This window comes from Pseudophryne corroboree, chromosome 4, assembly GCF_028390025.1.
Source record: "Pseudophryne corroboree isolate aPseCor3 chromosome 4, aPseCor3.hap2, whole genome shotgun sequence".
Taxonomy (NCBI): Eukaryota; Metazoa; Chordata; class Amphibia; order Anura; family Myobatrachidae; genus Pseudophryne; species Pseudophryne corroboree.
This window is the reverse complement of record NC_086447.1, coordinates 525,656,483-525,669,087: the sequence shown is the minus strand read 5'-3', so window position 1 is coordinate 525,669,087 and position 12,605 is coordinate 525,656,483. Positions and strand designations below refer to the sequence as shown.

The window sequence follows — 12,605 nt, the reverse complement described above, 5'->3', positions numbered from 1 at the left end:
GATACATTATGTTGTTCTGCAATATGTATCAAACACAATGTGCTACAATAAAATGCATTCCTGAGCTAATGCCAGTGATAAAAGCCTCCTATGTATGTTCTGCTAGGGGGGTCCTGTAAATAAAGTCTAATGCTGTGTGCTGGGTGCTTCATTTCCTTTTAACCAGCATTCACACAACACTAAAACCTCTACCATGTTATCCCTAAACTACCAGAGCACTCTGCACCACTGAGAGACAGTGTAAAAGGTTCTATGCCATCCATCAGTCCAGCTTCAGCACTCCACTTATTATCAGTGCTATTATCAGTGACTCTCCCAGGCAAGTGAGCACTCACTGTGTCTGGAAGCTTATCTGACTGTAGAAGGGATAGTAAATCTGTATTCTTGGTGAGGATAACATCATCAGCCTAAATTATTGTGAAAATAATTTCCCCCCAAAAAAAAGTGTTTTAGAAAATTGCAAAACGTTTATTCAATTACTGACAGGCACAAATAACCAATGCCCCTGCAAAATGCAAATTGCACACAATAAAATCCCTGTCTTCATACAGTTTAATGCTATTTGACACAGTAAGTATGTAAGAGAGAGGCTGCTACTCTCCTGTCACTTACCAGTTGCATTCCACAGATAAACATCAGTGTGCACCTGCCACTGCAAAAACCCATGATTTCCAAAAGCCTGTGGTCAAGACTCGTCGTCAGTTCCTTCCCAGCGAAGTCAAAAGCAATAGGAAAGCTTTGGTGCTTGTCTGGATTTTGCTGGTCTCTAAGGTGACTCTTTTACCCGGCAAAGAAAAAGCAATCGGCATTAGGACCTAGGAGTTCACCTGCAGCCACAGCATACCTTTACTGGTACCAGAAAGATCAGCCAGGGGTTTTGAAGTGGTACCCAAGAGAACAATCTCCACAGCTGCTCAATGCTCATACATCCCATGGCTGCAGGCAGCTCATAGAGGCAGCCTGGCAACATCTCAGTCCCTGCATGCTGCAAGCAATGAAAGCGCTCCAGAGCATGTATCACACACAGCAGAGGAGGGATGCTCTCATCCACACAAGGGGAAGGAGGAGGAGGTGTGCGAGGAAGAGGAGGAGGGGTGCAGGAGGGAATCCTCTCAGCTTCTTCACCACCTCTTTCTCCTCCTTATCTTGATATTACAGTTATCTGAATAACAGTTCATTATATGCCATTCCGATATCCTGCGATAGTGTAGAGATTTTCATTAGCATTATGAGCAATGTTCCCCATATACATTGTAAATCTTGTCTACTTTCAAGTAAAATGATTCTGCAAACTTCAATGATGTATAAGTTACATAGTTCAACGTCTGTTTCTCTAAACTTGTTACAATCCAAGTAATTCTAACGTAAGTTACAAATCATGTACTGTAATACAATAGACAATAGCTGCTTGCATAGATAAAATGTTTTTTTTTTTTTTTTTTTTTTTTAATCTGTATCGGTTTATATCATTGTGAATTGTGATAGACAAGTGTTCAGACTAGTTCCCATTATATTGTGCAGACTTTGGAGCATGTTTCATAAAGGCATAAATGGGAATAAAAATAAAAACTAAAACTAAACACACATTTAATTACACATATATCTTGATATACAAGTGACTCAGCATACTGAATTAAGGGGGTTAATTGGACCTGGTAGGTCTTTTGCTAAAATCACAGACAGATATCTGCGCTTGCGCCGGAATCGCATCGTGCACGTGTGGGGTTTCACTATGTGATTGCATCCCAGAAGGATGTAATTGCAATGTGATTGATAGGCGGCAGGCATTCAGGGGCGGCGACACGGCATTGGGGGGGGGGGGGGGGGGGAGTAGAGCCGGAAACACAGGCGTGTCATGGCAGTTTCGGGGCAGTCCGATGATGTCGCCTGCGTTTCCTGCTATTGGAAACATGATGGCGGTGACCTTACATATGCAGCTTGCTGCGTATGCAGGGGGATTGTCCTCTATTTTGGCCCCTGTGATGTGAGTGCAATTTAAATGCGATCGCAATGCATGGTGGTGCCATACATGCTGAGCGGTCCCAAGCATGTGATTTGATCCTTAGCAGTTCTTACTAATTTAGCTCTGAGTAACCCCCTAAATGCACATAGTGCATGCAGATATTGCAAAAGCGTATTACGGTTCTGATTCAGTTGTATGTTAATTTTTTCTGCATGTGCGATGTTTGATTCGGAGGATGTGCCAAAATGTGCTAATGTATCAGCCACCATGATCTGTGTAGAGGTGCCCACCAGAGCATCTGCAGCTGTCCGCTACTGCGCACACATTCGCAGCATCGATGTAGATCTGGGAAACATTGAGTGAGTCTATGGTCACTAGTCAGAATGGCCACCACAAGTGTGGCTCCAGCGGCGTGTTTAGTGCATACAGCATCACAGTCAGTGGTGGATACATGGCCTAACATGGTCCCGACATGCCTGCATTTTTACCACCATTCCCCGTTCCCTCCCAGAAAACGCTACTCCCTGTCAGTCATTTGTGAATGAATCCTCAATGCAAGTATAGTCGTAATTCAATCCCTGCATGTGCACATTGGGGCATGCACAGACCACAGATAATCGCTGAATTTGCAAAAACATGTAAACCTAGGCCTATAAATCACTATAAATCAGGCCCTATGTGAAATAACTGCGGGATAAACTTCATGGAATAGAGATAGCAGTCATCATTAATTTGAAGATGATGACTGGCTTTTTAATGTGTGTAAATAAATTAATTAAAAAAGCATACCCCCCTGCCTCACTCACACACACACACACACACACACACACACACACCAAAAGTGTTGCCACCGCTAGCGCTCATATCCTAGGCTGGTAGCAGAAAATATGGCAGACAGTAATAACATTAGGGTATGACACACTTAGGAGCTAATTTAGTTGGCATTGCACAAGTGATCCCCTGTGCAGTTTTCAGATTATTGTGAAACTGCGCATGCACAGGGCAAAATCTGCGCATTTGTAGAAACTGCGATTGCATTGCAGTATTAAGAACACCTCTGTCTGCTTGAAAAGGCAGAGGCATTCCGGGGTAGGGATCGGGGTGGGGGCGGCTGGCATTGCCAGGAATGGGGGTGTGTAGGGGATAAAGTGGGGGGGAATGAGGTGGAACTGAGTTCCACCACCTGTAATGGTAGGAGGAACTAGTTGCACCACCTCCATTGCCCTGCACAGTAATTCCAACACAAAAAACTGCCCCATCACCTACTGTACATTAATAGATGATGCAGGCGGCACTAGTGTTACTTATGAGCTGCAGCCACCACCTTCTTCTTCAGGTCCTGATGGCTCCATGGTCCTCCTCCAGTTTGCAGGGGGTAGCTGAAAACACTAGCACTGGTCCTGGCTCCTCTTACTGTTTGTGTGTGTGGGGTGGGGTGTAGGTGGCGGTTTAAATGAGTTCCACCACCTCCCCAGGACCACTTTTAAGCCTTGGGGGCGTGACACCCCCTTTATCCAGGGGTGGTAAAGGCAAGGACTGCATCGCGAGATGCAGTTTCCTTGGCCACGCAAGCCGCCCTGAATAAGCTGAGGCTTACTCAGCTTGCCATTGCAGATGACTATCATAATCAATGCTCATGATGTTTGATCACAGACTGCGACTCTGGTCGCAGTGCTGTGATTGCAAATGCAGCAATTAGGTGTATATCAACTCCTACTGCATTTACTTTGCTATGGATTGCATTTGCAATTGCAATCCATGCTGAATCAGGGTCTTAGTTGATAAATCTCACAGCCATGATGGCAACAAGAGGCCGAATTCCATATGCAAATAGTGCCAAAAAATGCAGTCCCCTCCCAAAGACAAAAAGTTCTCTTTCCAGAAAGGTCCCAGCAGCCCCTGTCATACTGTACTTAAAGTGTTAGCAGGATATATGGTGGCCCATGTATAACTACTAGAACCAGTACCCTTGGCTGCCTCAGCATCAGTGCCGTAACTAGGCATTTTAGTGCTGTGTTCAAGAAACGACAGTGGCGCCCCCCGCCATGTAAGATAGGAGCAGTGCGCGCCGTATGCGCACAAAATCTTTATAGGGGCGTGGCTTCACGGGGAAGGGGCGTAGCCACAAAATAATAGCAATTCATACTACGGTGCACAGTAGTCTACATTATTCAAATTACGCTGCACAGTAGCGCCACTACACCAGGTAGAGCCCCTTTTATACATTACAGCAGACAGCGTCCCCCTTTTTACACATTACAGCAGACAGTCCTCCTTTTTACACATTGCGGCAGCCAGGCCCCCTTTTTACACATTGCGGCAGCCAGGCCCCCTTTTTACACATTGCGGCAGCCAGTCCCCCTTTTTACACATTGCGGCAGCCAGGCCCCCTTTTTACACATTGCGGCAGCCAGTCCCCCTTTTTACACATTGCGGCAGCCAGTCCCCCTTTTTACACATTGCGGCAGCCAGGCCCCCTTTTTACACATTGCGGCAGCCAGGCCCCCTTTTTACACATTGCGGCAGCCAGGCCCCCTTTTTACACATTGCGGCAGCCAGGCCCCCTCTTTACACATTGCGGAAGCCAGGCCCCCTTTTTACACATTGCGGCAGCCAGGACCCCTTTTTACACATTGCGGCAGCCAGGACCCCTTTTTACACATTGCGGCAGCCAGGACCCCTTTTTACACATTGCGGCAGACGGTGTCCCCCTGAGAGAGAGAGAGAGAGAGAGAGAGAGAGAAAGAGAGAGAGGGATATACTTACCTTCTCCCCGCTGACAGGCTCCTCGTGCTGGCATCTCCCTCTCGGTGCAGGCAGTGAGGTGAGGAGGAGGAGGAGGGAGGGGGAGCAGGGAGCCGCAGCAGCGCTATTTCATTGGTAGTAAGCGCCGCTGCAGCATCCCCCTCTTCTTCCGTATTGGCTGCCTGGCGCTGCTGTGGATGCTGGGATGAAGGAACCGCATCCCAGGATCCATAGCAGCGCCGGGCAGCCAATACAGAAGGAGAGGGGGATGCTGCAGCGGCGCTTACTACCAATCAAATAGCGCTGCTGCGGCTCCCTGCTCCCCCTCCCTCTTCCTCCTTGTCCGCTGCCCGGCGCTGGTCTCTTCTCCCTCCAGCGCGGCACACGGCGCACACAGCAGAGGCGGTATGTAATGAGTCAATTTGACTCATTACATGCCGCTGGCCGTGCGCCCTCAGGGCAACTGCGCTGTGTGCCAAGCCCACTTGGCACACACGTAGTTACGGCCCTGCTCAGCATGTTGTGACTTTTTGCACTAAAATGCCAGTATGCCCTTGCATCCAGAGCCTGCTGTGACTTGTAGTTTACCTGTAAAATTTAAACCATGTACACCATCACAAAAGGGGATATGTACTAATTCTTGGATAGTGATAAAGTTGAGAGAGAGATAAACTACCAGCATGTTTCTGGTCTACTATAGGACAGTTACAAACCTTTTACTCTCTTGCCTGTTGGAATGCTCTAAGTGTTTTAGCATTTACCTGTTCTGCAGGTCAGGTTCTCTAAGATTGCTTGTTCTGTGAGCTGATACCTGGACATCATCACACTAGATCATGTCAGCTGACCGCATTCCATTCAGGCAGAGTACTCCTGTCCTCAGCTGATCCTGGCAGCCAATAAGACACCTGCAACTGCTATGTAAGCCCTCTCTGGTCATTCAATCAGAGCCAGAACAACATGTCTCATCCTTGAGTACTAACCTGCTTCCCAAGCTCTTGCTTGCAATAAGCTATACTGCTGTTCCTGACTTCAGAGTCTTTTAGGCTACAGACTCCTGTTTCCCCAGAGTCCTGCATTGCTGAGTCCCTTGCCTGTGAAACCTGCAAATCATTGTCTCAGCTTATCTCTGCATTTCTATACAGCCTTCAGCCATAGTTCCCTGACTTCAGTAATTTGCTGTGCATACAAAGCTTCAAGACTACAGCTCCTACAGGTCAGAAAGAGCCTGAGTTTATAATTGCTGAGCCTCCTTTCAGACTAATTATCTACCTGAGAGTTCATCTTTGTTTCAGTCTGCAAATTCATGATTGCACAGTATTGTCAGACTTTCTAGCCAGTGGCTGGTGCAGTGCATTTCTCAATCTGCTGAAGATATTCTGAAATCAGAAGGTGGCTCATGTACCTTGGGCCCTGGTCAGTTAGGGCTTTCAAAGTGATTACGCCAATCTTGAAAACGATTATGCCATGTTACAGATAGTCAGTGAAGGGACTAGAAAATGGGTGTTATGTGGCTGGAATGGGGTTGGTTGATTAATATCCTGGCAGCTGAATTTTGTACCATCTGCACAAGCCTTGAACATAGATATAGGATTAGTACTCAGTGTAGGTGATGTGTGCCAGCAACACACAGGTATGCACACACTGGTATCAGTAAACACTTGCACTAAAATGTATGTGCTCACTGCAGATTGTGAATGGTTTTGGACTCTGGTGGTATTTGATATGCATTCTGCAAGCTATGAATGATACTGCACACTTGTATTGGATTTGCACTCTGCAGGCTATGAATGATAGTGCACACTCAGGCCCAGCACTACCCGCTCAGCAGGGCGGAAACTAGGATTTTTGTCACCCGGGGCAAGGGAGTCATTTGGCACCCCCAACCCCGAGTCTCTGCAACACACACTTCTAATAACACAGCACCTCTAGGATTAGGGCACAAAGCAGGATTAGGGCACAAAGCATACCTCTATTTTCTCTTACGTCCTAGAGGATGCTAGGGACTCCGTAAGGACCATGGGGTATAGATGGGCTCTGCAGGAGACATGGGCACTCTAAAGACTTTAGAATGGGTGTGCACTGGCTCCTCCCTCTATGCCCCTCCTCCAGACCTCAGTTAGATCCTGTGCCCAGAGGAGACTGGATGCACTGCAGGGGAGCTCTACTGAGTTTCTCTGTAAAAGACTTTTGTTAGGTTTTTTATTTTCAGGGAGCACTGCTGGCAACAGGCTCCCTGCATCGTGGGACTGAGGGGAGAGAAGCAGACCTACTTAAATGATAGGCTCTGCTTCTTAGGCTACTGGACACCATTAGCTCCAGAGGGTCGGAACGCAGGTCTCACCCTCGCTGTTCGTCCCGGAGCCACGCCGCCGTCCTCCTCACAGAGCCGGAAGATAGAAGCCGGGTGAGTATTAAGAAGAAAGAAGACTTCAAAGGCGGCATAAGACTTCAGATCTTCACTGAGGTAACGCGCAGCGGTAATGCTGCGCGCCATTGCTCCCACACATACACACACAGTGGGCACTGTAAGGGTGCAGGGCACAGGGGGGGCGCCCTGGGCAGCGATATTAACCTCAAGGGACACAGGCAAATAGATTAGATACTGCAGAGGCAGTATATTGAAACCCCCCCGCCAGTAAAAATAATTTGAGCAGGACCAAAGCCCGCTGGTGAGGGGGCGGAGCTTGATCCTCCAGCACTAACCAGCGCCATTTTCTCCACAGCACACTGCAGAGAAGCTGGCTCCCCGGACTCTCCCCTGCTGAACACGGTTACAGAGGGCAAAAAAGAGGGGGGGGGGGGCACATTTAATTGGCGCAGTGAGTGTATTTATATATTTATATAAAAGCGCTGTACTGACTAAGATTTTATTCCAGTGTCCGGTGGCGTTGGGTGTGTGCTGGCATACTCTCTCTCTGTCTCTCCAAAGGGCCTTATTGGGGGACTGTCTCCATATAGATATATCCCTGAGTGTGTGGGGGTGTCGGTACGTGTGTGTCGGCATGTCTGAAGCGGAAGGCTCATCTAAGGAGGAGGTGGAGCAGATGATTGTGGTGTCTCCGTCGGCAACGCCGACACCTGATTGGTTGGATATGTGGAATGTTTTAAATGCAAATGTGTCTTTATTACATGAGATGGGACAAAGCAGAGTCCAGGGATAAAACAGGGAGTCGATCCATGGCTTTGACTGTGTCACAGGGCCCTTCAGGGTCTCAGAAACGTCCCCTATCCCAAGTAGCAGACACTGATACCGACACGGATTCTGACTCCAGTGTCGACTACGATGATGCGAGGTTACACCCAAGGGTGGCCAAAAGTATTCATTATATGATTATTGCAATGAAATATGTTTTGCATATCACAGATGACCTCTCTGTCCCTGACATGAGGGTATGCATGTTTAAGGAAAAGAAACCTGAGGTAACCTTTCCCCCATCTCATGAGCTGAACGCGTTATTTGAAAAAGCTTGGGAAACTCCAGACAAGAAACTGCAGATTCCCAAGAGAATTCTTATGGCGTATCCTTTCCCTGCACAGGAAAGGTTACGGTGGGAATCCTCACCCAGGGTGGACAAGGCTTTAACGCGCTTGTCCAAAAAGGTGGTGCTACCGTCTCCAGACACGGCAGCCTTCAAGGATTCTGCTGATCGCAGACAGGAAACTACCTTAAAATCAATTTATGCACATATGGGTGCCTTGCCTAGACCGGCAATAGCGTCGGCTTGTGTTTGTAGCGCTGTAGCAGCTTGGGCAGATACCTTGTCAGCTGACATTGATACCTTAGATAGGGATAGCATTTTATTGACCTTGGGTCACATTAAAGATGCAGTCTTATATATAATAGACGCTTCGAGAGACGTTGGACTGTTAGGTTTAAGAGCCAACGCCATGGTAATTTCTGCTAGGCGAGCCCTGTGTACCCGCCAATGGACGGGTGATGCCGACTCAAAGAGACATATGGAAGTTTTGCCTTACAAGGGTGAGGTTTTATTTGGGGAAGGTCTCGCGGACCTGGTTTCCACAGCTACTGTGGGTAAATCTACTTTTTTACCTTATGTTCCCCCACAGCAAAAGAAAACGCCACAATATCAGATGCAGTCCTTTCGGTCGCACAAGTTCAGAAGAGGTCGGGGCTCTTCCTTCCTCGCCAGAGGTAAGGGTAGAGGGAAAAGAATGCCTGCTACGGCTAGTTCCCAGGAGCAGAAATCCTCCCCGGCTTCTACTAAATCCACCGCATGATGCTGGGGCTCCACTGAGGGAGTCCGCGTCGGTGGGGGCACGTCTTCGACTCTCAGCCACGTCTGGGTTCAGTCAGACATGGATCCTTGGGCGATGGAAATTGTATCCCAAGGCTACAAGCTGGAATTCGAAGAGGTGCCTCCGCGCCGATTTTTCAAATCGGCTTTACCAGCTTCTCCCCCAGAGAGGGAGATAGTTTTAGCTGCAATTCAAAAGCTGTGTCAACAGCAAGTGATTGTCAAGGTTCCCCTAGTTCAACAGGGGAAGGGGTACTATTCAACCCTGTTTGTAGTTCCGAAACCGGATGGCTCAGTCAGACCCATTCTAAATCTAAAATCCCTAAACCTGTACTTGAAAAAGTTCAAATTCAAGATGGAATCGCTTCGGGCAGTAATCTCCAGCCTGGAAGGGGGGGGTTTTATGGTGTCACTAGACATAAAGGATGCATACCTTCATGTCCCCATAAATCCCCCTCATCAGGCGTACCTGAGATTCGCTGTACAGGACTGTCATTACCAGTTTCAGACGTTGCCGTTTGGGCTTTCCACGGCCCCGAGGATTTTCACCAAGGTAATGGCGGAAATGATGGTACTCCTGCACAGGCAGGGAGTCACAATTATCCCATACTTGGACGATCTCCTGATAAAAGCGAGATTGAGAGATCAGTTGCTGAAAAGCGTGTCGCTCTCCCTGAGTGTGCTGCAGCAACATGGCTGGATTCTAAATCTACCAAAGTCACAGTTGGTTCCAACGACTCGGTTATCTTTCTTAGGCATGACTCTGGACATGGAACAAAAGAGGGTTTTTCTCCCAATGGAAAAAGCCCAGGAACTCCAGAACATGGTCAGAGACCTGTTAAAACCGAAAAGAGTGTCAGTCCATCAATGCACTCGAGTACTGGGAAAAATGGTGGCGACCTACGAGGCCATCCCCTTCGGCAGGTTTCATGCGAGGACATTTCAGTGGGACCTTCTGGACAAGTGGTCGGGGTCCCATCTTCAAATTCATCAGAAAATAAGCCTGTCCCCCAGGGCCAGGGTGTCTCTCCTGTGGTGGCTGCAGAGTGCTCACCTTCTAGAGGGTCGCAGGTTTGGCATTCAAGACTGGGTTCTTGTGACCACGGACGCGAGCCTCCGAGGATGGGGAGCAGTCACACAATTTTCAGGGACTATGGTTAAGCCAGGAGGCTTGTCTACACATCAACATACTGGAATTAAGGGCCATATACAACGGCCTACGACAAGCGGAGAATCTTCTTCATGACCTACCGGTTCTGATTCAATCAGACAACGTCACAGCCGTGTCTCATGTAAACCGCCAAGGCGGGACAAGGAGCAGAGTGGCAATGGCGGAAGCCACCAGGATTCTTCGCTGGGCGGAAAATCACGTAAGCACTCTGTCAGCAGTCTTCATTCTGGGAGTGGACAACTGGGAAGCAGACTTCCTTAGCAGACACGATCTCCATCCAGGAGAGTGGGGACTTCATCAAGAAGTTTTTGCAGAGATAACAAGTCTTTGGGGACTTCCTCAAATAGACATGATGGCGTCACGCCTCAACAAGAAGCTTCGGAGGTATTGTGCCAGGTCAAGGGACCCTCAGGCAGTAGCGGTAGATGCCCTGGTGACACCATGGGTGTTTCAGTCGGTCTCTGTGTTCCCTCCTCTTCCTCTCATCTCAAAAATATTGACAATCATAAGACGAAAAAGAGTGCAGACAATACTCATTGTTCCAGATTGGCCTCAAAGGGCCTGGTATTCAGATCTTCAGGAGATGCTCACAGAAGATCCATGCCCTCTTCCTCTCAGGGAGGACCTGTTGCAGCAGGGGCCCTGCGTGTTCCAAGACTTACCGCGGTTACGTTTGACGGCATGGTGGTTGAACACCGAATCCTAGCTGGGAAAGGTATTCCAGAGGAAGTCATCCCTATTCTGATAAGGGCTAGGAAGGAGGTGACGGCAAAACATTATCACCGTATCTGGAGGAAGTATGTATCTTGGTGTGAAGCCAAGAATGCTCCTACGGAAGATTTCCACCTGGGCCATTTTCTCCACTTTCTACAGACAGGAGTGGATATGGGCCTGAAGTTAGGCTCCTTTAAGGTACAGATTTCAGCCCTATCTATATTCTTTCAGAAGGAATTGGCTTCTTTCCCAGAAGTCCAGACTTTTGTTAAGGGAGTGCTGCACATCCAGCCTCCTTTTGTGCCCCCAGTGGCACCATGGGACCTTAACGTGGTGTTACGGTTCCTAAAATCTCACTGGTTTGAACCTCTTCAAACGGTTGAATTAAAATTTCTCACTTGGAAGGTGGTCATGTTGTTGGCCTTGGCATCTGCAAGGCAGGTGTCCGAATTGGCGGCTTTGTCTCACAAAAGCCCCTATCTGATTTTCCATGTGGATAGAGCAGAGTTGAGGACTCGTCCTCAATTTTTGCCTAAGGTGGTTTCATTGTTTCATATGAACCAACCTATTGTGGTGCCTGTGGCTACGGGAGATTTGGAGGATTCCAAGTCCCTTGATGTAGTCAGGGCCTTAAAAATTTACGAAGCCCGGACCGCTCGGGTTAGGAAAACAGAGGCACTGTTTGTCCTGTATGCAGCCAACAAGGTTGGCGCTCCTGCTTCTAAGCAGACTATTGCTCGCTGGATCTGTAACACGATTTAGCAGGCTCATTCTACGGCTGGATTGCCGTTACCAAATTTGGTAAAGGCCCATTCCACTAGGAAGGTGGGCTCTTCTTGGGCGGCTGCCTGAGGCGTCTCGGCCTTACACCTTTGCCGAGCAGCTACTTGGTCGGGTTCAAACACCTTTGCAAAATTCTACTAGTTTGATACACTGGCTGATGAGGACCTCATGTTTGCTCAATCGGTGCTGCAGAGTCATCTGCACTCTCCCGCCCGGTCTGGAGCTTTGGTATAATCCCCATGGTCCTTAAGGAGTCCCCAGCATCCTCTAGGACATAAGAGAAAATAAGATTTTAAACCTACCGGTAAATCTTTTTCTCCTAGTCCGTAGAGGATGCAGTGCGGACATATTTCTGCAAGGCTTGTATATAGTTGTTGCTTACATAAGGGTTATGTTACAGTTAAGATCAGTCTTTGGCTGATGCTGTTTTGTTCATACTGTTAACTGGTTGCGTATATTCCATGTTATACAATGTGGATGGTGTGGGAAGGTATGAATCTTGCCCTTAGATTAACAAAAATCCTTTCCTCGTACTGTCCGTCTCCTCTGGGCACAGTTTCACTAACTGAGGTCTGGAGGGGGGGCATAGAGGGAGGAGCCAGTGCACACCCATTTTAAAGTCTTTAGAGTGCCCATGTCTCCTGCGGAGCCCGTCTATACCCCATGGTCCTTACAGAGTCCCCAGCATCCTCTACGGACTAGGAGAAAAATATTTACCGGTAGGTTTAAAATCTTATTAGAACACTGCACCTCTAGAACTACAACACATACATGTAATAATACTGCACCTCTAGGAGTGCCACACATAAACCTAATAACACTGGACCACATCACATTTTGTACATCTATGGTTAGACATATAACGCATGCTAGCTACAGTATGTCACTCTATTGAGCTTTTTTCTTTTTTTGCTTGCAAAGCCTGACAAAAAGTTCTTGAAGATGATACATACACATGCCTAACCTGACATGC

The 12,605-nt window shown here is 48.0% G+C and overlaps 1 protein-coding gene across 1 annotated transcript in view; it reads right to left on the bottom strand.

Annotated features, from left to right (window-relative positions):
- Positions 1-1,051, bottom strand: part of NKAIN2 (sodium/potassium transporting ATPase interacting 2) — a 1,538,622-nt gene extending 1,537,571 nt beyond the window's left edge. Inside the window, exon 1 of the mRNA XM_063917263.1 lies at positions 613-1,051. Coding sequence (XP_063773333.1) covers positions 613-666 — 54 coding nt within the window. The 5' untranslated portion in view covers positions 667-1,051. The remainder of the gene's footprint in view (positions 1-612) is intronic.
- Between the last annotated feature and the right edge of the window lie 11,554 nt (positions 1,052-12,605).